The sequence below is a fragment of the Molothrus aeneus genome, chromosome 5 (assembly GCF_037042795.1).
Source record: "Molothrus aeneus isolate 106 chromosome 5, BPBGC_Maene_1.0, whole genome shotgun sequence".
In the NCBI taxonomy this organism is placed as follows: Eukaryota; Metazoa; Chordata; class Aves; order Passeriformes; family Icteridae; genus Molothrus; species Molothrus aeneus.
This window is the reverse complement of record NC_089650.1, coordinates 69198938-69224762: the sequence shown is the minus strand read 5'-3', so window position 1 is coordinate 69224762 and position 25825 is coordinate 69198938. Positions and strand designations below refer to the sequence as shown.

At 48.3% G+C, this 25825-nt stretch overlaps 1 protein-coding gene across 1 annotated transcript in view; it reads right to left on the bottom strand.

The window, feature by feature from the left end:
- The window catches only part of TASOR2 (transcription activation suppressor family member 2), a 47152-nt gene extending 30347 nt beyond the window's left edge, over positions 1-16805 (bottom strand). Inside the window, exons 1-3 of the mRNA XM_066550726.1 lie at positions 16763-16805; positions 3132-3271; positions 321-416 (exon numbers count right to left, since the gene is read on the bottom strand). Of these exons, the coding sequence (XP_066406823.1) occupies positions 321-416; positions 3132-3271; positions 16763-16805 (279 nt within the window). The remainder of the gene's footprint in view (positions 1-320; positions 417-3131; positions 3272-16762) is intronic.
- Positions 16806-25825: the final 9020 nt, after the last annotated feature.

Here is a 25825-nt window from a genome sequence, read left to right as displayed (position 1 = left end):
TCACTTCTCTCCCATCAGATCCATCCCTAAAACCCCCCCAGGAGTCAAAGGCTTCCAAAGAACCCCAAATAATTCCAATAAGAATTCCAATAAGAATCCCAAAGAATCTCAACTATTCCCAAGGAATAATCCCAGTGCACCAAGGGAAATTCCTTTTCCTCCCATCAGGGCCATCCCAACGCCCCCAGGAGCTGCTCCCAGAGCCCTTCCCAGCAGGAATTCCCGGGAAGCGCCCCCAGCGGATCTCCCGGCTGCGACGGGACACAAGGAGCAGGGATGCGATCCCGGATTTGCGGGAATGCCGGGAACGGGGCGGGTACCTCCTCCTCCTTGTCGAAGAGCAGGAAGGCGAAGGTTTCCCGCAGCTCCTCCTGGCTGTAGCCGGCGGCCGCCTTGGCGCGGGCAAAGGCGCGGAGCTGCAAAAGGAACCCCCAGGGTTGGTCCCAGGGGAGGCTGATCCCGGGAAAACGAATCATCCCCTTCCCACTTTTTGGGTTTTTCAGGATTAGGGGGGAAAAAGGAGCTGGAGGAGCACCTGGATGAGGTTGAATTCCTGAGCATTAAAATGCCAAAAAGGTGAGGTGAGAGGAAAATGGAACACAAAAGTGAGGGAAAATCAGCAGTGGGAATGGAGGGGTGGAGGGATTGGGATAATGGGAATGTGGGGATTGGGAATGTGGGAATGTGGGGATTTGGATAATGGGAATGTGGGGATTTGGATAATGGGAATGTGGGGATTTGGGATTGGGAATGCGGGGATTTGGAATGTGGGAATGAAGGGAATTTGGATAATGGGAATGTGGGGATTTGGGATTTGGAATGTGGGGATTTGGGATTGCGAATGTGGGGATTTGGATAATGGGAATGTGGGGATTTGGAATGTGGGAATGTGGGGATTTGGATAATGGGAATGTGGGGATTTGGAATTGGGAATGTGGGGATTTGGAATGTGGGAATGAAGGGGATTTGGATAATGGGAATGTGGGGATTTGGAATTGGGAATGTGGGGATTTGGAATGTGGGAATGTGGGGATTTGGATAATGGGAATGTGGGGGTTTGGAATGTGGGGATTTGCATTGTGGGAATGTGGGGATTTGGAATGTGGGAATGTGGGGATTTGAAAATGGGAATGTGGGGGTTTGGAATTGGGAATGTGGGGATTTGGGATTGGGAATGTGGGGATTGGGATAATGGGAATGTGGGGATTTGGAATGTGGGGATTTGGAAATGGGAATGTGGAGATTTGGAAATGGGAATGTGGGGATTTGGAATGTGGGGATGTGGAATTGGGAATGTGGGGATTTGGGATTGGGAATGTGGGGATTTGGATAATGGGAATGTGGGGATTTGGATAATGGGAATGTGGGGATTTGGAATGTGGGGATTTGGAATGTGGGGATTTGGATAATGGGAATGTGGGGATTTGGAATGTGGGAATGTGGGGATTTGGAATGTGGGAATGTGGGGATTTGGAATGTGGGGATTTGGATGATGGGAATGTGGGGATTTGGATAATGGGGATTTGGACTGTGGGAATGTGGGGATTTGGAATGTGGGAATTTGGAATTGGGAATGTGGGGATTTGGAAAATGGGAATTAAGGGAATTTGAATAATGGGAAGGAAGGGATTTTGAAAAGTGGGAATGTGTGGATAAAGAGATTTTGAAAATGGGGATAAAGGGATTTTAGAATTGGGAATGAGGAGATTTGAGAAGTGGGAATGAGGGGTTTTTGAAATTGGGAATGTGGAGATTTTAAAAGTGGGAATGTGGGAATGAAGGGATTTTGAAAATGGGGATGAAGGGATTTTAGAAGTGGGAATGAAGGGATTTGAAAAGTGGGAATGAGGGAATTTTGAAATTTGGAATGTAGGGATTTTGAAAGTGGGAATGTGGAGATTTTAAAAGTGGGGATTGGATGAAGGGATTTAAGAAGTGGGGATGAAGGGACTTGAAAAATGGGAATGTGGGGATTTTGGGAAGTGGGAATGTCGAGATTTGAAAAGTGGGAATGAAGGGATGAAGGGACTTTACAAGTGGGAATGAAGGGATTTATAAAGTGGGGATGAAGGGATTTGAAAATGGGAATGAAGGGATTTTGGAAAGTGGAAATGTAGGGATGAAGGGCACTTGAAAATGGGAATGAAGGGATTCAAAGATTGGGAATTTGAGGATTTTGAAAGTGGGAATGAAGGGAATTTGCAAAGTGGGAACGTAGGGATTTTAGAAGTGGGAATGAAGGGATTCAAAAAGTGGGAATGTGGGAATTTTGAAAGTGGGAATGAAGGGATTTGAAAGTGGGAACGTGGGGATTTGAAAAGTGGGAATTAAGAATTTTAAAAGTGGGAATGTGGAAATGAAGGGATTTTGAAAATGGGAATGAAGGGATTCAAAAGTGGGAATGAAGGGATGAAGGGATTTGAAAAGTGGGAATGAAGGGGTTCAGAAAGTGAGAATGGGGGAAATTTGAAAGTGGGAATGTGGGGATGAAGGGATTCTCCAAGTGGGAATATGGGAATGCTAACAGTGGGAATGTGAGGACTTTAAAAGTGGGAATGGAGGGATTCCAAAAGTGGGAATGGAGGGATTCCAAGAGTGGGAATGGAGGGATTTCAAGAGTGGGAATGGAGGGATTCCAAAAGTGGGAATGGAGGGATGTCAAAAGTGGGAATGGAGGGATTCCAAAAGTGGGAATGGAGAGATTCCAAGAGTGGGAATGGAGGGATTTCAAGAGTGGGAATGGAGGGATTCCAAGAGTGGGAATGGAGGGATGTCAAAAGTGGGAGTGGAGGGATTTTTAAAAGTCCAGCCAGCTGGGAAAAATAAAGTTAAAAGGAAGAGAAAGGTGGAGACAGAGACATCCCAGAAATCCACCCTGAGGTCACTCAACAGAAAGCAGCCCAGGGAAGGGAGTTTCCCCAATTCCCAGGGGATTTTGGAATTCCCAAGGCTCCAGGAATTTTGGGCACCATTGGCTGCAGGGTTTGTTTATTCCTGATGGGGATGGAAGTGCAAGGATGGGGAAAAAAAATGTAAAAAAAAGTTGGGAATTTCAAGAGGGAAAGGAAACGGAGCTGGCAATAAAGGAGCATTCCCAGCAAATCCCATTTTCCCTGGGATTGCGGCCTTACCTCGCTCAGGAAAAGCTCATTTTCCACCAGGATGGCTCTGCTGTACTGGAAACCCTGCTGGGAGCCGGAGTGCAGGGACGAGCTCCGGAGCACGGCCACGGCGCGCTGCAGCAGGGAACAGCCCTGCTCCTCGGGAAAGCCTGGAAAAATGGGAATATTCCTGCTGGGAATGGCTGGATTGCTGCAGCAGGGAACAGCCCTGCTCGTCGGGAAAGCCTGGGAAATGGGAAAAATGGGAATATTCCTGCTGGGAATGGCTGCAGCAGGGAACAGCCCTGCTCCTCGGGAAAGCCTGGAAAATGGGAAAAATGGGAATATTCCAGCTGGGAATGGCTGGATTGCTGCAGCAGGGAACAGCCCTGCTCGTCGGGAAAGCCTGGGAAATGGGAAAAATGGGAATATTCCTGCTGGGAATGGCTGCAGCAGGGAACAGCCCTGCTCCTCGGGAAAGCCTGGAAAATGGGAAAAATGGGAATATTCCAGCTGGGAATGGCTGGATTGCTGCAGCAGGGAACAGCCCTGCTCCTCGGGAAAGCCTGGAAAAATGGGAATATTCCTGATGGGAATGGCTGGATTACTGCAGCAGGGAACAGCCCTGCTCCTCGGGAAAGCCTGGAAAAATGGGAAAAATGGGAATATTCCTGCTGGGAATGGCTGCATGGCTGCAGCAGGGAACAGCCCTGCTCCTCGGGAAAGCCTGGGAAAATGGGAATATTCAAGGCGGGAATTGCCAGATCAATGTGGGGATTCAGGATGGGAAAATTCCAGTTGGGAATGCCCAGATCAGCTCCTCGGGATCCGGGGGAAATCCTCAGGAAAAGGGGAAATATTCCAGGTGGGAATTGCCAGAGCACTGGTGGAATTTGGGATGGGAAAAATGGGAATATTCCAGATGGGAATGGCTGCAGCAGGGAACAGCCCTGCTCCTCAGGAAACAGGGGAAATCCTGGGAAAATGGGAATATTCCTGATGGGAATTGCTGAATTACTGCAGCAGGGAACAGCCCTGCTCCTCGGGAACCTGGGGAAATCCTGGGAAAATGGGAATATTCCTGATGGGAATTGCCAGATCAATGTGGGGATGGATTCAGGACAGAAAACAGGGAATATTCCAGGTGGGAATTGCCAGATCAATGTAGGGATTCAGGACAGAAAACAGGGAATATTCCTGATGGGAATTGCCAGATCAATGTGGGGATGGATTCAGGACAGAAAACAGAGAATATTCCAGGTGGGAATTGCCAGATCCCTGGGGGAATTTGGGATGGGGAAAGGGGAATATTCCAGGTGGGAATGCCAGGGATTCAGGATTAGGTGGTGCAAGGGGTGCCTGGCTGCTGTCCAAATCCCAAATTTTGGGAATTAAAACCGCCTTTGGAAAGAGGGATCTGAGCTCCTGGCTCATCCCAAAAAACAACAATCAAAAATCTGTTGCAGTTGCCAGAAGCAAAATAATTTGTAAATTCCTAATTTTTAAATGAATAAATCAATGTGGGATTATAAATTAAAAATACTAAAAATCAATTAAAGTAATTATTGCTATAGTTAATCGTATAAAATTGTATTATGTAAAACTAATTAATTAAAATTAACTAAATATACAATTAATTCATAGTATTGTTTATATAATAAATATATAAATATTTAACTAAATGTATAAAGGGAATTCTTTATAATTAATTAATTTTAAATAAATGTCTTCTATATAGTTGTATTATATATAATGAAATTTATATTTATAATACATTTATATTTAAATATAAATACATTACATTTAAATATATATTTAAAATATATAATTATTAAATTATATTATAATTACAAATATATAATTAATTATAATTATTATATTATATTATATTATATTATATTATATTATATTACATTACATTATATTATATTATGCTGAGACAATTTATAATATAATTTACATATTATTATATATTATTACATTATATAAATAATTATATATATTAATACATAAATAATAGTATATACAACTGTAAAATACATACAATTATATACATAATTTATTAATATATTGTTTATAACTAACTATAAATTATTTAATTGCTTATACATTAATTTAATATAAATTAATTTATGAATTTATAACTCCATTCCCAAGATTCCAAATCCCAAACTCAGCATTTGATCCCAGTTTTTGAGGGCAAGTTGGAATAATTTTTGTCTTTTCAATTTAAAAAAATGAAGATTGAATCATTCCTTGTGTTGATCTTTACTCCTCTCCAATTATTCCAGGAGGAACAAAAAAAAAAAGGATTAATTTAGGGAAAAGGGAGAAAATCCAGAATCCAGATACGGGAAAAATGTGGAGGGATCCCAGAGTGATCCAGGAATCCCAAAGTGATCCAGGAATCCCAAATTGACCCAGGAATCCCAAAGTGATCCAGGAATCCCAAAATGATCCAAGATTCCCAAAGAGATCCAAGATTCCCAAAGTGATCCAAGAATCCCAAAGTGACCCAGGAATCCCAAAGTGATCCAGGAATCCCAAAATGATCCAGGAATCCCAAAGGGATCCAAGATTCCCAAAGTGACCCAGGAATCCCAAAGTGATCCAGGAATCCCAGAGTGATCCAAGAATCCCAGAGTGAACCAAGATTCCCAAAGTGACCCAGGAATCCCAGAGTGATCCCGGAATCCCAAAATGATCCAGGAATCCCAAAATGATCCAAGATTCCCAAAGTGACCCAGGAATCCCAAAGTGTCCCAAGAATCCCAAAATGATCCAAGATTCCCAAAGTGATCCAAGATTCCCAAAGTGATCCAGGAACCTCAAAGTGTCCCAAGAATCCCAAAGTGACCCAGGAATCCCAAAGTGACCCAGGAATCCCAGAGTGACCCAGGAATCCCAAAGTGACCCAGGAATCCCAAAATGATCCAGGAATCCCAGAGTGACCCAGGAATCCCAAAGTGATCCAAGAATCCCAAAGTGACCCAGGAATCCCAAAATGATCCAGGAATCCCAGAGTGATCCCGGAATCCCAGAGTGACCCAGGAATCCCAGAGTGATCCCGGAATCCCAGAGTGATCCAAGATTCCCAAAGTGACCCAGGAATCCCAAAGTGATCCAGGAATCCCAGAGTGATCCCGGAATCCCAGAGTGATCCAGGAATCCCAAAGTGACCCAGGAATCCCAAAATGATCCAAGATTCCCAAAGTGACCCAGGAATCCCAAAGTGACCCAGGAATCCCAGAGTGATCCAAGATTCCCAGAGTGATCCCAGAATCCCAGAGTGATCCCGGAATCCCAAAGTGACCCAGGAATCCCAGAGTGACCCAGGAATCCCGGAGTGATCCCGGAATCCCAGAGTGATCCAGGAATCCCAGAGTGATCCCGGAATCCCAAAGTGACCCAGGAATCCCAGAGTGATCCAGGAATCCCAGAGTGATCCAAGATTCCCAAAGTGACCCAGGAATCCCAGAGTGATCCAAGATTCCCAGAGTGATCCCGGAATCCCAGAGTGATCCCGGAATCCCAGAGTGACCCAGGAATCCCAGAGTGATCCCGGAATCCCAGAGTGATCCAAGATTCCCAAAGTGACCCAGGAATCCCAAAGTGATCCAGGAATCCCAGAGTGATCCCGGAATCCCAGAGTGACCCAGGAATCCCGGAGTGATCCCGGAATCCCAGAGTGATCCAAGATTCCCAAAGTGACCCAGGAATCCCAGAGTGATCCCGGAATCCCAGAGTGATCCCGGAATCCCAGAGTGATCCAGGAATCCCAAAGTGACCCAGGAATCCCAAAATGATCCAAGATTCCCAAAGTGACCCAGGAATCCCAAAGTGACCCAGGAATCCCAGAGTGATCCAAGATTCCCAGAGTGATCCCAGAATCCCAGAGTGATCCCGGAATCCCAAAGTGACCCAGGAATCCCAGAGTGACCCAGGAATCCCGGAGTGATCCCGGAATCCCAGAGTGATCCAGGAATCCCAGAGTGATCCCGGAATCCCAAAGTGACCCAGGAATCCCAGAGTGATCCAGGAATCCCAGAGTGATCCAAGATTCCCAAAGTGACCCAGGAATCCCAGAGTGATCCAAGATTCCCAGAGTGATCCCGGAATCCCAGAGTGATCCCGGAATCCCAGAGTGACCCAAGATTCCCAAAGTGACCCAGGAATCCCAGAGTGATCCCAGAATCCCAAAGTGACCCAGGAATCCCAGAGTGATCCAAGATTCCCAGAGTGATCCCGGAATCCCAAAGTTACCCAGGAATCCCAGAGTGATCCCGGAATCCCAGAGTGATCCCGGAATCCCAGAGTGATCCTAGCAGAACCCAGCGGCGGGGATGGAAGTTTGGAGGAAGCCTTTGCAGGAGATTTTTCTGCTCTAAGCCTTTTTTGGGGTTTTTGTGCCTTTCTAAATTCCCTTTTTCCACTCCCTGCCTTCAGGCGCTGCCTCTGGATTCTCTGGAATTGGGAAGAGGAGCAGCAAACTGGGAATAAAGGGATTTTCCAGCTCTTTCCAGCACGAAGTGTTGGGGCCTGAAGGAGGAGAGGAAATGCTCATTTTGCTCCTTTTCCTGGCATTTTCCCCCATGTGTTTCCTGAATCCAGTAAATTTAAAATTTTAAAAAAATAAAAATTAAAATATTACATTTTCAATGTAAAATTTCATGGAATTTTAAATCCCAGCTCGGCTCAAAGGATCCAATACAAACTCTGTCCTTTTTTTTTTCTTTTCGTTTTGCTGGATCACCACAGCATTTTATGTAAAAATATCAAATATTTTCAGGGATAAAGAAAAAAAAACCCACAAAAACCTCTTGGGAATACGATGAAAAATCCGGGAATTCTGCAGGTGATCGCTCCAATATTTTTTCCTAAAGGCAGCTTCAAAATGAAATTCCAGAAATGGGGGAAAAACGATTTTAAGATCAATTAATTCCTTCACTAACGAGGGGAAACGGAGCCCAAGGGGCCGCAGGCCTGAGTTCCCCCCTGGATTTAGGGAGATGTGTCCCAATCCTAAAGGGAAAAACCCCAGGATAAAAATCCCAAATCCCGGCACGTCCCAGGGCGGGAGCTGAGGGTGAAAGTGAAAGTGGCCACGGCAGAAGGGAAAGTGAAAGTGACAAACATGGGAATGGCACCGGGACCACTGGGGACACCTGGGAAACCTGGGAAACTTGGGAATGGCACCGGGAACACTGGGGACACCTGGGAAAACTGGGAAACCTGGGAATGGGAAACTTGGGAAACCTGGGAAACCTGGGAATGGCACCGGGGACACCGGGGAAACCTGGGAAACCTGGGAATGGGAAACTTGGGAATGGCACTGGGGACACTGGGGACACCGGGGAAACCTGGGAAACCTGGGAAACTTGGGAATGGCACTGGGGACACTGGGGACACCGGGGAATGGCACCGGGGACACTGGGGACACCTGGGAATGGGAAACCTGGGAAACTTGGGAATGGCACCGGGACCACTGGGGACACCTGGGAATGGCACCAGGAACACTGGGGACACTGGGGACACCGGGGAAACCTGGGAAACCTGGGAAACTTGGGAATGGCACCGGGACCAATGGGGACACCTGGGAATGGCACCGGGGACACTGGGGACACTGGGGACACCTGGGACACCTGGGACACCTGGGAAACCTGGGAATGGCACCGGGACCAATGGGGACACCTGGGAAACCTGGGAAACCTGGGAATGGCACCAGGAACACTGGGGACACCTGGGAAACCTGGGAAACCTGGGAATGGGAAACTTGGGAAACCTGGGAATGGGAAACTTGGGAATGGCACCAGGGACACTGGGGACACCGGGGAAACCTGGGAAACCTGGGAAACTTGGGAATGGGAAACTTGGGAATGGCACCGGGACCACTGGGGAAACCTGGGAATGGGAAACTTGGGAATGGCACTGGGGACACTGGGGACACCGGGGAAACCTGGGAATGGGAAACTTGGGAATGGCACCGGGGACACTGGGGACACCAGGGAAACCTGGGAAACCTGGGAAACCTGGGAATGGCACCAGGGACACTGGGGACACCTGGGAAACCTGGGAATGGGAAACTTGGGAATGGCACCGGGGACACTTGGGGACACCTGGGAATGGGAAACTTGGGAATGGGAAACTTGGGAAACCTGGGAAACCTGGGAATGTCACCGGGAACACTGGGGACACCTGGGAAACCTGGGAATGGGAAACTTGGGAATGGCACCGGGGACACTTGGGGACACCTGGGAATGGCACCGGGAAACCTGGGAAACCTGGGAATGGCACCGGGGACACCTGGGAAACCTGGGAAACCTGGGAATGGCACCAGGAACACTGGGGACACCTGGGAAACCTGGGAAACCTGGGAATGGGAAACTTGGGAATGGCACCGGGAACACTGGGGACACTTGGGAATGGGAAACTTGGGAATGGGAAACTTGGGAAACCTGGGAAACCTGGGAATGGCACCGGGGACACTGGGGACACCTGGGAAACCTGGGAAAGTGAAACTTGGGAATGGGAAACTTGGGAATGGCACCGGGAACACTGGGGACACTTGGGAATGGGAAACTTGGGAAACCTGGGAAACCTGGGAAACCTGGGAATGGCACTGGGGACACTGGGGACACCTGGGAAAGTGAAACTTGGGAAAGTGAAACTTGGGAAAGTGAAACTTGGGAATGGCACCGGGGACACTGGGGATACCTGGGAAACCTGGGAAAGTGAAACTTGGGAAAGTGAAACTTGGGAATGGCACCGGATCCACTGGGGACACTTGGGAAAGGGAAACTTGGGAACGGCACTGGCTCCAGTGGGGGGAAACTTGAGAATGGCACCGGATCCATGGGGAGAAATTTGGGAATGGGAAACTTGGGAATGGCACTGGATGCATGGAGTGGAACTTGGGAATGGGAACCTTGGGAATGAGAAACTTGGGAATGGTGCTGGATCCCTGGAATGGAACTTGGGAATGGAAAACTTGGGAATGGGAAACTTGGGAATGGCACTGGATCCATGGAGTGGAACTTGGGAATGGGAAACTTGGGAATGGCACCGGATCCACTGGGGACACTTGGGAAAGGGAAACTTGGGAATGGCACCGGATCCACTGGGGACACTTGGGAAAGGGAAACTTGGGAATGAGAAACTTGGGAATAGCACTGGATCCCTGGAGTGGAACTTGGGAATGAGAAACTTGGGAATGAGAAACTTGGGAATGGGAAACTTGGGAATGGGAAACTTGGGAATGGCACTGGATCCATGGATAGAAACTTCAGAATGAGAAATTCAGGAATGAGAAACTTGGGAATGACAGACTTGGGAATGGCACTGGATCCATGGGGGGAAACCTGGGAATGAGAAATTTGGGAATGGCACTGGATGCATGGGGGGGAACTTGGGAATGGCACTGGATCCATGGGGGGGAACTTGGGAATGGGAAACTTGGGAAGGAGAAATTTGGGAATGGCACTGGATCCATGGGGGGGAACTTGGGAATGGCACTGGATCCATGGTGAAAAACTCCAGGAAGGAGAAACTTGGGAATGGCACCAGATCCATGGGGTGAAACTTGGGAATAGCATTGGATCCATGGGGAAAACTTAGGAGAAAGAAGGAAAAACTTGGGAAGAAGGAGAAGGAAAGAAGGAGAAATTCGGGATTGGCACTCTGGGAATTGAGAAACTTGGGAACAGCACCGGATCCATGGGGCAAACTCTGGGAATGGCACCGGATCCATGGGGCAAACTCAGGGAACAAGAAACTTGGGAATGGCACTGGATCCATGGAGAGAAATGGAACTGGATCCATGGAGAGAAACTTGGGAATGAGAAACTTGGGAATGAGAAACTTGGGAATGGAACTGGATCCATGGAGAGAAACTCGGGAATGGAACTGGATCCATGGAGAGAAACTTGGGAATGAGAAACTTGGGAATGAGAAGCTTGGGAATGGCACTGGATCCACGGGGCAAAGTCCAGGAATGGGATCACACAGCAGGAATGGCCCAGGGCTGGAAGATCCAGAGGGGATGGATGATCCCTGAAACCCTTGGGAATTCCCAGCTGGCCCTGGGGAATTCCCACCCTTCCAGCCCAGAATCCAGCCAGGCTCTCCTGCAGCTCCCAAAGGCAGCTCCAATCCAGGGAATGCTGGGTCTGCCCTCCCTGCTGTGCACAATCCATTGGATTCCTTGGAATTCTGCTGATCTGCTGCTCCCTGCTCCTTCTCCTGGACAGGAGAGCCAGGGAATCCTTGGGGCTGGGAAAGATTCCGAGGATGGGATCCAACCATTCCCAGCACTGCCAGGGTCACCCATGTCCCCAGGTGCCACATCCACAGGGCCTGAAATCCCTGCAGGAACGGGGACTGCAGCCCTGTGCCAGAGCAGTTCCAGTGCCTGACCCCCTTTTCCATGAGGAAATGTTCCCTAAAATCCAACCCAGAGCTCCCCTGGCACAGCTGGAGGGATCAACAATGGGATCAGGGAATGCTGAGCTGCTCCAGAGCTCGGAATTCCCAGCTGGAATCAGCCCTGGGCACCCCTGACCTGGCTCAGCCTTCCACACCAACCCCATGGGAATGGTTTATCCAGCCCTGCTGGGATGGGAATGGTTTATCCAGCCCTGATGGGATGGGAATGGTTTATCCAGCCCTGCTGGGATGGGAATGGTTTATCCAGCCCTGCATTGCTGGGATGGGAATGGTTTATCCAGCCCTGCCCTGGGATGGGAATGGTTTATCCAGCCCTGCATTGTTGGGATGGGAATGGTTTATCCAGCCCTGCATTGTTGGGATGGGAATGGTTTATCCAGCCCTGCTGGGATGGGAATGGTTTATCCAGCCCTGCCTTGCTGGGATGGCATTGCTGGGATGGGAATGGTTTATCCAGCCCTCCATTGTTGGGATGGGAATGGTTTATCCAGCCCTGCTGGGATGGGAATGGTTTATCCAGCCCTGCCTTGCTGGGATGGCATTGCTGGGATGGGAATGGTTTATCCAGCCCTCCATTGTTGGGATGGGAATGGTTTATCCAGCCCTGCATTGTTGGGATGGGAATGGTTTATCCAGCCCTGCTGGGATGGGAATGGTTTATCCAGCCCTGCCTTGCTGGGATGGCATTGCTGGAGCCAGGGAATCCTTGGGGTTGGGAAAGATTCCGAGGATGGGATCCAACCATTCCCAGCACTGCCAGGGTCACCCATGTCCCCAGGTGCCACATCCACAGGGCCTGAAATCCCTGCAGGAACGGGGACTGCACCCCTGTGCCAGAGCAGCTCCAGTGCCTGACCCCCTTTTCCATGGGGAATTTTCCCTAAAATCCAACCCAAAGCTCCCCTGGCTCAGCTGAGGCCATGGACTTCCAAAATCCAGGATTTGCCTCTGGTTCCTGCCTTTTTCTGGGATCTCTGGATGGCCTCAGCACTCAGCAGCTTCCCAGCCCAGCAGGAAAGCTCCAGGCCTTGGAAATGCAGAATTTCCTTTTCTTTTTACATTTTTAACCTTAAAATTTGAGTAGCATTCACTGCAGCCATTTGGATGCTGTCAAATCCTCAAAATTTCCTCAAAATTTCCTCAAAATTTCCTCAAAATCCAGCAATTTTCCTGCCTTGATCCCAAGTCTGGAATGAGCTGGAATATTTGGAATCCCCAGCAGGATCACTCTGGCACCACCACATCCCACTGTGGATTTACACCAGAATTTGGGATAAATCCAGGAGCTTTTCATGCTGCCACAAGTATCCCAAAAAAAAACCAGTTTGTGTTCTTCCAGAGGTTCCTTGAGATCATCTTTCCCCAAATTCTTTTGGAGTTTAACTCCTCCCATCCCAATTTCCTCCTTTCCCTGTGGGGAATCTCCCAGAAAAAATCCAGAGTCTCTCCCTGGCTGATCCAGAGGGGTTTTTTTCCTTCTCCAGCTGAGATCCAGGGATTTTCCTTCTCCAGCTGATGCCATTCCTGGGAGCTGTTTGCTGAGAGGACTGGGAACAACAGGAATTCTGGGAAAAATTGGATATCAGGGAAAATTTCCCCCCTAAAAAGCACAGGAAGGACACTGGAGGGATTGAAAAGCTGGAAGTGACACTTGGGGACATCAGTGGTGGCCTTGGCAGCCACCTTGGGAATATGACTGGGTTGGATCTCGGAGGGTTTCTCCAACCCTGGAATTCCACTTTCCCAGTTTCTGCCCATCCCCAGGACACAGGGAATTATTTTAACCCTGCATGTGCTGGTGGCTGAAGCTGCCATGGGAGAACAGAGCCACCCTCACCCCAGGACCAGTGGGATTTTCCATGGTTTTCCAGGCAGGCGTTGGGAATGGCATGGCTTGGGATCAGAACAAACCAGCCTGATGTGATTCCTGCAGGCCTTGCCCCAGGAATAAAAACCAACCCACAAATGCAGGAATCCCACCTTTTCCTCAGGAAATGGAGTTTCCAGGATGCAGCTCCACATTCCTAAATTAATCCTCCTTGGCCCCAAACTCGGGAATTTGATCCTGGTTTGGGCTGGGATCATTTCTTTGCCTGTTTCTCGCTCGGTGAGCCAGGGTGGTTGTTCCTAAGCAAACCCAGGGGCTGGATTGGGATTTCCAATTTTTTTTTTTCCCAATTTTTTCCCAATCACTCAGGGCTGATTCCAGCTGGGAATTCCGTGCTCTGGAGCAGCTCAGCATTCCCTGATCCCATTTCTGATCCCGTTTTTGGCCTCCAGCTGTGCCAGGGAGGGTTTGGGTTGGATTTTAGGGAACATTTCTCCATGGAAAAGGAAGGAGGATGTGGAGGCTGCAGATGTTTCCAAGGGGCCGACAGGATTTGTTTGGATGGGGTTTTGGTGCTGCAGGGAATTCCTGGCATCTTTTCAGGGCACTCTGCAACCTCCAGAGAGCTGCAGATTTGATCTCACAGCACAACCCAACCCCCATTGGATGGGCAGGGAATTTTAGGGAATTTCAGCAGTTTCCTCATGGGAAGGGAAAGTGATGTTCCTGCATTATGTTTTAAAAACAAAACAAACAAAACAAACATTAAAAAAAAAACCTTTTTGTGTCATCTTTGTGTCATCAGCAAATCCGGGTGTTTCCAAATTCCCACCCGGAATTTTGTTCCTTCTGTTCTTTTGTTTGGCTCCAACAAAAGAATTCCAAAGGAAATGTTTCATCCAGGAGGGAAAAAGCTGGAAAAATCCAGCCTGGTGGAGAAATGATGGAGCCTCTCCTGCTGCACCAGCAGATGGAAAAATTAAAGGGAAATAAAAACCAAACCTCCCTTGGGTTGGATGAGAAGTTGGAATTTTCCCCCTGGAAAAGGACAGGTCCCCATTCCCGGCTGGACAAAGCCACATCCGCCCCACTGGGATGACAAAACTCCTCAGGGTAGGAATCCTCCAGCTCAAATCCTTCCAAGAGCAAAATCTTGGATTTTACAACCTCCCTCCTGCTCCTTTCAGCTGCTCAGGAAACTCAAAATGTGCTTTTTGCACCTTTCACACATTCACTGATAAAATCAGGAGTTTTCATCCCAAAACTCCAATTTTGTCACCTCACCCAGGGCTGTGGCTTCACTCTGGTGACCCCTGACTCTTCCCAAGTCACCAGCACAGGAATTTTGGCACTTGGACAACAAAAAACCCAATGTTTTGTTTGCAAAATCAGCCAGTTCAGTGATTTTTCACAGAGCTGAGAGAGCAGCAGTGTCAGGAACAATCGAAATTCCCTTTGGGAAAAGGGAAAAAATCAAACCAAACCCTCCAACCACATTCCCTATGGATCCTCTGGCTGGGGAAATCACAGCCTGAAAATTCCCAATAGAAACAACCAAAGTGCCAAGCACTCAAATCCAAAGATTCCCTCACAATCAGTGGGGTCCCACCATCAAAAAAATATTCCAGATTGGGCAAAAAACTGAATTTATCCCCCCCCAAAAAATCAACATTTCACCTTCTGGTCTCAAAGGGATCCTAAGCAAGAACAAGGAATTGGTGACTTTGGGGAAGAAAATCCCAAGGTGGGATTTGAAGGAATACCAAGGGTGAAGATGTGGGAATGGGGAATATTCAAGCTGGCTCTGCTGCTGCCAAAAACTGCAGGTTTAAGAGGAACACTAAAAAGAAATAAATTTTATGCAAATTTTGCAGAAAACCAATATCAGAGCCACCGAACAGCCTGTGGTGCAAGGCAATTAATTGCAATTAATCACAATTCTTACCAGAGGAGATAAGAGTTTCTGAAATGCTCTGATAACGATTTTTTTTGGCTGGAAAACAACAATTTCTGTGAAATCTAACAGTTCAGTTACAACAGAACTTTTATTAAAAAATCCCTTCTAGAGCAGAGCAGCGATTTCCAGACTCGACCACAGCAAAAACCCCGTGTTTTATAAAAAATAAAAACCAAAATGAGCTTGGAGCTGCACTAAGAAATATCCATTTTGATCAAAGACTTGGGGTAAAATCCATTAATTTTATGTTCTGACTTGAGAAACCCAAAAAAAGCAGAGAACCTCCTGCACCATTCTGGATCATTCTGGATCATCACAGAACGCACGGTTTTTAGGGAAAAAACCTTGGTTTCCATGGAGCAAGGGCCATGATTCACAATTCTTTTTGTGCCATCCAGCCTCCTGCTCGTTTCATCTATCCCAGATCATCCTCCCTTTAGGAGAGCTGGGCAAACTCTGCCGCAATCCAAACCTCCGTGGGATAATTTGAGGACAATCTGGGATTAGAATTGTGCAAGACCGGAGCACAAACGTGTTTTTCTCCCCTTATAAGGCCCAATTTCAGCCCTGCAGCTGCTCCAAAGGGGGGCCGAGAGACCCCCAGCCCCTCCAGGAGAGGATGAGCGCCCATCCACGCTGGTTTTATTCCCAAATCGCACTCCCGAAGGGCGCCCACATCACCCAGCACGCGTGTCCAAAAAAGCCCCGTGGCTTTCCCAGCCGCTCAGGCCTTGGGATCAAGCCCTTGGAAAAGCCAACGTGTCGCTGGTGAGCCAGAGAAATTTCAAAACCATCTGGGTTCCTACGTGTCCCAGGCTTCCAGGAGCTCGGCGTCGGGGCCTCACCGACAGCAACGGGCACGGGAGAGGGGCAAAGGCGGCGTGGCCGCTCCTCGGCTCCCCCAGGGAACGCGGGACGGAGCCGGGAACCCTCTTTGACCCAGGATGGAGCCGGTGAAGGCTCCGCTCCCCGCCGAAGGGCGGGATGAAGCCGGTAAATCGCCTTTTCCCCGGGGAAAAGTGCGATGGAGAGGTAACCCTTTGCTTCCCAGAGAAGGGCGGGATGGAGCCAGTAATCCCCCCTCCTACACACACACACTTCTGCCAGGGACAGGGCGGGATGGAGCCGGGAACCCTCCTCTCCTTAAGGAAGGGCACGATGGAGCCGGGAACCCTTCTCTCTTTAAGGAAGGGCACGATGGAGCCCGTCGCCTTCCCCTCTCCAAAGGAAGAGCGGCATGGAGCCAGTAATTTCCCCTCTCCTAGGGAAGAGCTGATTGAAGCCGCTCGCTTTCCCTTCTCCCAGAGAAGAGCGGGATGGAGCCGCTCGCCTTTCCCTCCCTCAAGAAGAGCGGCATGGAGCCGGTAACCACCGCCCAAGTCGCAGGGAAGGGCGCGATGGAGCCGCCCGCCCTCACCCCCCGGCCCCGCTTACCCGCGCCCGGCTCGCCGCTCTCCCCGCGCCGCCTCTCGCCCATGGCCGGGGCTCGCTCGGGGCCGTCCCTCAGGCCGCCCTCATGGCCGCCCCGCCCGGCCCCGGCGCGGCGCCGCTACCGGGCCGGCGGCATGAGGCGGCGCGGGGCGGCCGCCGCCATCCGCCGGCCCCAGGAAGTGGAAGGACAGAGCGGGCGGGGGAGGAGGGAAAAGAGGGAGGGAGGGAAGGAGGGGACGTGGGGCGGGAGCGGAGCGGAAAAAAACAGAAAGTGAAAACTGAACCGGAAAGACAGCGAGGGGCCGCCCGCGGGTTTTCCTCTTCCCGCGGTCACCGGCCGCTGGCTGGCCGGAGCTGGCCTGTCTTCTTCCGTCCCTCATTGCTGCTCCCCCGTTGTCAGCTCCCGGCTCGGCCATCGGTGTTTGCCGCTGGTGGGGATCTTGCCCCAATCTTGCCCTCTCTTCCTCCTCGATCACCTCAGCCCCTCCATGCCTGACTTCAGCTCTCCTCGCTGCCCCTTCCCTCATCCCCGCAAAGCACTGGCAGACACCCCTTTCTCCTCCTCAGTCCTTCCCCATCAGTGTTTTCCCTTTTTTGGGTCTTCTCTCAGTTTCCCCCAGTTCTCTTCCTGACCAATTCAATGTTTGTTCAGCTCTTTCCACTGCCCCTTGCCTCATTCTTCTGCTTTGAGCTCTCATCTCAGTGCCTTCCCCAGAGCCATGTTTTGGACCTTCCCTCAGTGCCCAAACTCCTTCCCTTGTCCCCTCACATCATGGCCAGAGCTCTTTTTCTCACCGCAGTCTTTCCCCCTCAGTATTTTCCCTTTGTGTTCCTTGTTTCGGGCCTTTCCTCAGTCCCAAAATTTCTTTCCTTAATCCCTCACACTTCGCATGATGGCCAGAGCCCCCTCCTTCCCCTCAGTCTTTCTCCCTCAGTATTTTATCTCAATCCCCTTCCTGATCCCCTCTGCCCCTCCATACCTGACCTCAGCTCTTCCCACAACTACTCAAGGACAAACTCTCTCCTTGCTGGGCTGATCTGGGCAGATTCCAGGTGGTGCAGAAAAACTGAATTATTTATCTTCTTTTTCTGCTTAGACATCCATTTCCATGTGTGGCTGTGTGGCCTGGAGCCATCCTATGAGGGACTTCGGGGGTATCCCAATCCATGGGGGACAAGGGGACATCGGGAACAGGGATGGGGCTGAGGGACACAATAATGGGGTGAGGAGATGAGGGAAGGGGATGAAGGGATAAAGAAATATGAGGAGAAGGTCCTGAGGGGACCAGGGAAGCGGTTTTGGAGGGATTGAGGGAAGGACTGAGGTGAAGGACTGAGGTGAAGGAAGGGGTTTAAGGAATGATGTGAGGGGTGAGGGAAAAGGGACAGAAGGGATAATGAAATATGGGGGGAAGGCCCTGAGGGAAGGGGCTGAGGGAAGAGCCAAAATGAGGGGCTGAGGGGATCAGGAAGGGGATTGAGGGCAGGGATTTTGGGGAGATTGAGGGAAGGCTCTGAGAGGCAAGGACTGAGGTGAAAAAGATCCAAAACGAGAAACTGAGGAAAAACCCTGGGCCAGAACCCATAAAAAATGATGGGGAAAGGCCCTGAGGGAAGAGTCAAAATGAGGGGCTGAGGAAAAACACTGAGGGGCAAGGATTGAGGTGAAGGAAGGGATTTAAGGAATGATGTGAGGGAATGAGGAAAGATCAAAACAAAGCTCTGGGGAAGGCACTGAAGTGAGGGAAGGAGACTGAGAGGATGAGGGTGAGCAACACAGAAATGAGGTGAGGAGATGAGGGAAGGGGCCAGAATGGATAAAGAAATATGGGAGAAGGGCCCTGAGGGAAGGGGCTGAGGGGATCAGGAAAGGATTTTGGGGGGATTGAGGGAAGGCTCTGAGGGGGAAGGAAGGAGGTGAAGGAAAGGACTCAGGGAATGATGTGAGGGGTGAGGAAAACAGGGAAGAAGAGGAAGGGGTCTGAGGGAAGATCCAAAATGAGAAACTGAGGAAAAACACCGGGCCAGAACAGATAAAAAATGAGGGGAAAGGTGCTGAGGGAAGGGGCTGAGGGAAGAGCCAAAATGAGGGGATCAGGGAAGGGGTTTTGGGGAGATTGAGGGAAGGCTCTGAGGGGCAAGGACTGAGGTGAAAGAAAGGACTCTGAGAATGGTGTGAGGGGTGAGGAAAACAAGGAATGAGAGGAAGGGGTCTGAGGGAAAATCCAGAATGAGAAACTGAGGAAAACCACTGGGTCAGAACAGATAAAAAATTATGGGAAAGGTGCTGAGGGAAGGGGCTGAGGGAAGAGCCAAAATGAGAAACTGAGGAAAAACCCTGGGCCAGAATAGATAAAAAATCATGGGAGAAGCCCCTAAGGGAAGAGCCAAAATGAGGGGCTGAGGGGATCAGGGAAGGGGTTTTGAGGGGATTGAGGGAAAGATCTGAGAGGCAAGGACTGAGGTGAAGGAAAGAATTTAAGGAATGATATGAGGGGTGAGGGAATGAGGACAGATCCAAAACAAAGCTCTGGGGAAGGCACTGAAGTGAGGGATGGGCTCAGAGCAGGAGAAGACAGAGAATGAGGGTGAATAACACAGAAATGGGGTGAGGAGGTGAGGAAAGGGGATGGAGGAAGAAAGATGGGGGAAGGCCCTGAGGGAAGAGCCAAAATGAGGGGCTGAGGAGATCAGGGAAGAGATTTTGAGGGCATTGAGGGAAGGCTCTGATGGGGAAGGACTGAGCTGAGGGCAGGGATTTAAGGAATGATGTGAGGGAAAGAAGGAACAAGAAACAACGACTGAGAAACAAGGAATGAGAGGAAGGGGACTGGAGGGAAGATCCAAAATGAGAAACTGAGGAAAAACCCTGGGCCAGGACAGATAAAAAATGATGGGGGAAGGCCCTGAGGGAAGAGCCAAAATGAGGGGCTGAGGGGATCAGGGAAGGGATTTTGAGGGCATTGAGGGAAGGCTCTGATGGGGAAGGACTGAGCTGAGGGAAGGGGTTTAAGGAATGATGTGAGGGGTGAAGGAAAGAAAGAACAAGAAACAAGGAATGAGGACCAAGGAATGAGAGGAAGGGGACTGAGGGAAATCCAAAATGAGAAACTGAGGAAAAACCCTGGGCCAGGACAGATAAAAAATGATGGAGAAAGGCCCTGAGGGAAGGGGCTGAGGGAAGAGCCAAAATGAGGGGCTGAGGAAAACTGCTGGGCCAGAACAGATACAAAGTGATGGTGAAAGGCTCTGAGGGGATCAAGGAAGGGGCTCATTAAAGTCCCTCCTGATGGTTCCGAGTTGCCTCACCCCAGTATTGAACCCTACATGGAGCAGAAGAAGCCGAGGATGATTTTTAGGCTGCACCAGGCTTGGCAGAAACACCAAAAACGCATCCAACAGCGAATGTCGCAATCGACTTTGGAGAGGGAACAGGGAGATCTGGATTGCCCAACCCCTTACACAAGGGGATTTAGGAACAGCCTGTCCTGAACGCTGGGGCAAAGGCTGTGTTTGGCTGAGCGAGGAGCCTTGGAGGGGATTCCACTTGGCGTTCCTTTTGGCAACGGGATCCACGGTGCCGAATCCATAATAAATGGTTCATGGAGAGGCTGATCCCTGCTCCTTGCTGAGCTGTCTCCGTGCTCAGTGCCCAGGCTCTGCTGTGGCTCTGCTGATCTTTGCAGCGAAGATTGGCAAACAAATTGAAACACAAGGAACAACAATGGGCCAGCTCACTTATGAGTCACTTATTCACCAAATAAGTCAGGAACGTGCCCTTGTGGGTATTTCACCCACCCTGAGAATTTGCTACAGCAGCAGCAGAGTGCAAAGTGCTGCTGCCCAGTGAAAAAAATGAAGTCAGGAGGAAGCAAAAGTGATTTTTTTGGGGGGGAAGAACAGCATTTATAGCAGTTTTTATAGCATTATTTATTTATTATAAATTATTATTTATTTTCTTTATTTTAAAATTTTTATTTATTTTTATTTCTTTATTATTATTTATTTATAGCATTTATCACAGCAAATTTGCCAGATCCATGTTTTTTTCTAGCCCCTTCTGGCAGATAAAAACCTGGAATTCTTGCTGAGACAAAAACATGTTCCTGGTTGTCCTTAAAAGGGGAAAAATCCACAGCCTTGACCTAAGAGGTGTGAGGAGGTCTCTGTGATTTTGGGATATCTCAAGAGTAGATCTGCAGTCACAACATCCAGGTTTCCACCTCCAGTGGGATCATCCAGTTCAGTGTCCCAATGAAATCCAAATATTTTAGCGTTGGGAGCTACTTCTGGGGAGGAAATGTAAAATTTCAGCTCCTTTTTCAATGCTTAGAAAAACCAAGGATTCCAAGGAATTTTATCCATCAGCACTTCTGATGGTTCGGACTGGATCATCCTAAAACTCTTTCCCAATTATTTTAATTCTAATGAATTTTGTTCCTTTTGCTGAGGAGGGGAACTGGAGCCTCTGGAGGTCAGAGCCCATTTTAAAGTGGAGTTTCTCTGTCCCTTTTTGGTGCCTCATGACTTTTTTGGGTGGTGACAAGCCAGGCCCGTGATGTCACCGTGGTGGGGACCCGGTTCCTGGCAAGGCTTCACTTCGGCTTCTTCGAAACCCTGACTCATAAGGTTCTGGTGTGCTTGAATGTGAATAAATGTGAACTTAAAGAAGCCCTTTGGAGTTTTATTTCCCTCTTTTATTCAGAAAAAAAAAAACAACCAAAAAACAAAAAGCAAACAAAAAAACTGAGTTATTCTGTTGGTTGTTCCATGAAGGAAAAGAGTTGCAATGGAATGACTCAAGTGGGAGGTGGGAGCAGCAGTTCCTGATGACATCAGGGTAAAGCAAATCAATTTGTTAATTATTGACTGTGTGGGGCAGTGCCAGGAGCCCAGGGTGAGAACACAACCCGCAGACCAGGAGAGGATCCTTCTCCTGCCCTGGCTCAATCCCAGCAATTCATGGAAAAGCTGAATTCCTCTGCTTTTCTCTTATTTATTCCCATGGGAAATGCTGATTTTTCCTCCTATTTCCTTATGCTCATGGAATGGTTTGGGCGGGAAGGGACCTAAAGCATCTCCTGATTCCACATTCCAGGGGTTCTTCCATGGGCACCTTCCACCATCCCAGGTTTTCCCAGCCTCACCTTGGACTCCTCCAGGGACGAGGCAACCTCAGCTTCTCTGGGAATTCCATTCCAAGGCCTCACCACCCTCCCATGTCATTTGTCACATCACAATTTGGGTTGGTTCCCCTTGATTTCCTAAAATTTCTGATCGTTTCTGTCTCTTCCGTCAATTTTTGAAGCCAATTTTGACAACAAGCAGTGATTTCTCGCCACTTTTCTCCATAATTTGTGATTTTCTACTCATCAGCTCAAATGGAGAAAAATTTGTTCCCCCCATTTCTGCTTTGCTTTCTCTAAAGGGGTGTCAAACCACAAAACAAGAGGCATAAAATGCAAAATCTGGACCTTTTAACCCAAATTTTTACTTTATTCCACACCAACGCCAAGGTGGGTGTCAACCCTTACCCCATTCTTGACTCCCTCAAAAAAAACCTCATTTAATCTCTACGATCTCACAGCAAATTTTATTGTATTTTATTTTATTTTATTTTATTTTATTTTATTTTATTTTATTTTATTTTATTTTATTTTATTTTATTTTATTTTATTTATTAAATTAAATTGTATTAAAATTTTATTTTATTAAAATTGTATTATATTAAATTTTTATTTATTTATTTATTTATTTTATTAATTTATTTTATATTAGGCCAAATTTTATTTTTTCCCCTTTAATTTTGTCACACCTGTCAAAACATGGTGAAAACCATCAAAAATACCCCATGAAAGAGCATTTTTTAATTTCCCCTTTAATTTTGTCACATCTGTCAAAAAATTGTGAAAACCATCCAAAATACCCCATGAAAGAGCATTTTATTTTATTTCCCCTTTAATTTTGTTAATTCTGTCCAAAAAAATTGTGAAAATAATAAAAAAATACCTCACGAAAGAGCATTTTTGGTGCTTTTTCATGGGATCTTCATGCAGTGCTCACAACCCAGTTAAATTTTTTTGCTTTTTGGTTTGATTTATTCTTGGTTTTGGTTTTCTTTCTTAGCAATTTTGGCATCTTGTGCCTTCAGAACCCCTGGTGCTGCTCGAGGGGTGATGCCAAACATCTCAAATCGTTCTGGTGCCTTTTTAAGTCAGACCTAAAGTTAAACCAGCTCTGAAAAAAGGCTTGAACTAAAACCAGCTTATTTGAATTTAGTGGTGCAACTGTTAAACCACAGAGAATCCTCAGGAAATGACTCAAAGGTGACAAGGAAGGCAGAAAAAAAAAAAAATTCTCATTTTTTTCAAGTCTCTGTCATCCCCATCCCCCCCCCAGCTATTTTTCACCAAAATTCTCAATTTCATCTCTTCATTCTTAAAAAAAAATAATTCCTGCTGCTATTTAGCTGATAATTTTGCAATATCAACCTGAAGTTTTCTAAATACTGGGTTTAAATATGAATTATTGCCATTGATTATTGCTCTTTACCAGGTTCAGCTGGAGCCAGCAGAGACGAGCTCTTTCCAAAAGGTTTGATCCCGGAAAAAATCTTGGAATCATGGAATGGTTTGGGTGGGAAGGGACCTAAAACTCCTCCAATTCCATGGGCAGGGACACTTCCACCATCCCAAATTTCTCCAAGCACCATCCAACAATTCCAGGCATGGAGCAGCCACAATTTCTTGGAAAAAAATCTAATTTTATTGAGAGATGCCAGCCTGGAAAAATCCTGCAATTCTGCCTTGGCAGGATGGAGCAATTGCAGTTTTTATGGAATTTTTGCCATGGTTTTTCCAGCTCCATCATTGTGCTGACCAGAATGGATTTAGGGAATTTCATCCTCCTGCAGGGCCAAAATTGGTGTTTTCTCCAAAATGAATATTTTCTCCCAAATTGGTATTTTCTGGAGAAAAACATACATGAAAAATCCATATATGAAAAATCCTCCATTTCTCACTTGGCAGGATGGAGCAATTGCAGTTTCTATGGAATTATTGCCATGGATTTTCCAGCTCCAACATTGTGCTGACCAGAATGGATTTAGGGAATTTCATCCTCCTGCAGGGGCAAAATTGGTATTTTCTCCAAAATGGATATTTTCTCCCAAACTGGTATTGTCTCCAAAATGGATATTTTCTCCAAAATTGGAATTTTTATGAGAAAAACATATATGAAAAATCCATATAGGAAAAATCCTCCATTTCTCACTTGGCAGGATGGAGCAATTGCAGTTTTAATGGAATTATTGCCATGGATTTTCCAGCTCTATCATTTCAAACCAGAAGTTTCCCCACTGGATTTATGGAATTTCATTCTCCTGCAGGGGCAAAATTGCTATTTTCTCCCAAATTGGTATTTTCAGGAGAAAAACGTACATGAAAAATCCATATATGAAAAATCCTCCGATTCTGCCTTGGCAGGATGGAACAATTGCAGTTTTAATGGAATTATTGCCATGGATTTTCCAGCTCCATCATTGTGCTGACCAGAATGGATTTAGGGAATTTCATCCTCCTGCAGGGCCAAAATTGGTGTTTTCTCCAAAATGAATATTTTCTCCCAAATTGGTATTTTCTGGAGAAAAACATACATGAAAAATCCATATATGAAAAATCCTCCATTTCTCATTTGGCAGGATGGAGCAATTGCAGTTTCTATGGAATTATTGCCATGGCTTTTCCAGTTTCCTCATTTCAAACCAGAATGAATTTATGGAATTTCATCCTCCTGCAGGGCCAACATTGGTATTTTCTCCCAAATGGATATTTTCTCCCAAATTGGTAATTTCCAGGAGACAAACATGGATTTTTCCATCCCAGCAGGGACCAAGGACAGGGTGGATTTTTATGTTAGGAAGTGAAGTCACTGCAGATTAGAAAGTGACAGAATTTTACCATTTTTTCCCCCTAAATAAATGGAATTCCCTAAAAAAAAGTAAAAATGAAGGAATTCTGCAGGATCTTTGCTTGGAGTAGCAGCTCTCCCTGAAGAGAGTCACCCCTGCACCCCATCCCAGTGCTCCCAGTAACCCCTGTCTGCACACACCAGTGCTCCCAGTAACCCCTGTCTGCACACACCAGTGCTCCCAGTAACCCAGACACACGCCAGTGTCCCCATTACCCCGTCCCCACACACACCAGTAAGCCCAGTATCCCCTCCCCAAACCCACTGGTTTTCCCAGTACCTGTTCCCCATCCCAGTTCCCCTGCTCCCCCATCTCAGTCCATCTATTCCCCCATCCCAGTACCCCCAGTCCCCCCGTTCCCCATCCCAGTCCCCCCGTTCCCCATCCCAGTACTTCCAGTCCCCCATCCCAGTTTCCCCCAGTCCCTTTGTTCCCCAATCCCAGTACCCTCAGTCCCCCTATTCACCCATCCCAGTACCCCCAATACCCCTGTTCCCCATCCCAGTCCCCGTTTCCCATCCCAGTCCTCGCAGTTCCCCTGTTCCTCCATCTCAGTCCCCCATTTCCCCATCCCAGTGCCCCCAGTCCCCCCATTCCCATCCCAGTCCCTCCGTTTCCCATCCCAGACCCTCCGTTTCCCATCCCAGTACCCTGTTTCCCCATCCCAGTCCCCCCGTTCGCCACCCCAGTCCCTCCGTTCCCCCATCCCAGTCCCCCCAGTCCCCCCGTTCCCCCATCTCAGTCCCCCATTTCCCCATCCCAGTGCCCCCAGTCCCCCCATTCCCATCCCAGTCCCTCCGTTTCCCATCCCAGACCCCCCGTTCCCATCCCAGTACCCTGTTTCCCCATCCCAGTCCGTCCGTTTCCCATCCCAGTCCCTCCGTTTCCCCATCCCAGGCCCCCCGTTCCCCATCCCAGTCCCCCCGTTTCCCCATCCCAGTCCCCCCAGTCCCCCCGTTCCCCCATCCCAGTCCCCCCGTTTCCCCATCCCAGTGCCCCCAGTCCCCCCGTTTCCCCATCCCAGTGCCCCCGTTTCCCCATCCCAGTGCCCCCAGTCCTCCCATTCCCATCCCAGTGCCCCCACTGCGGCCCGTCCC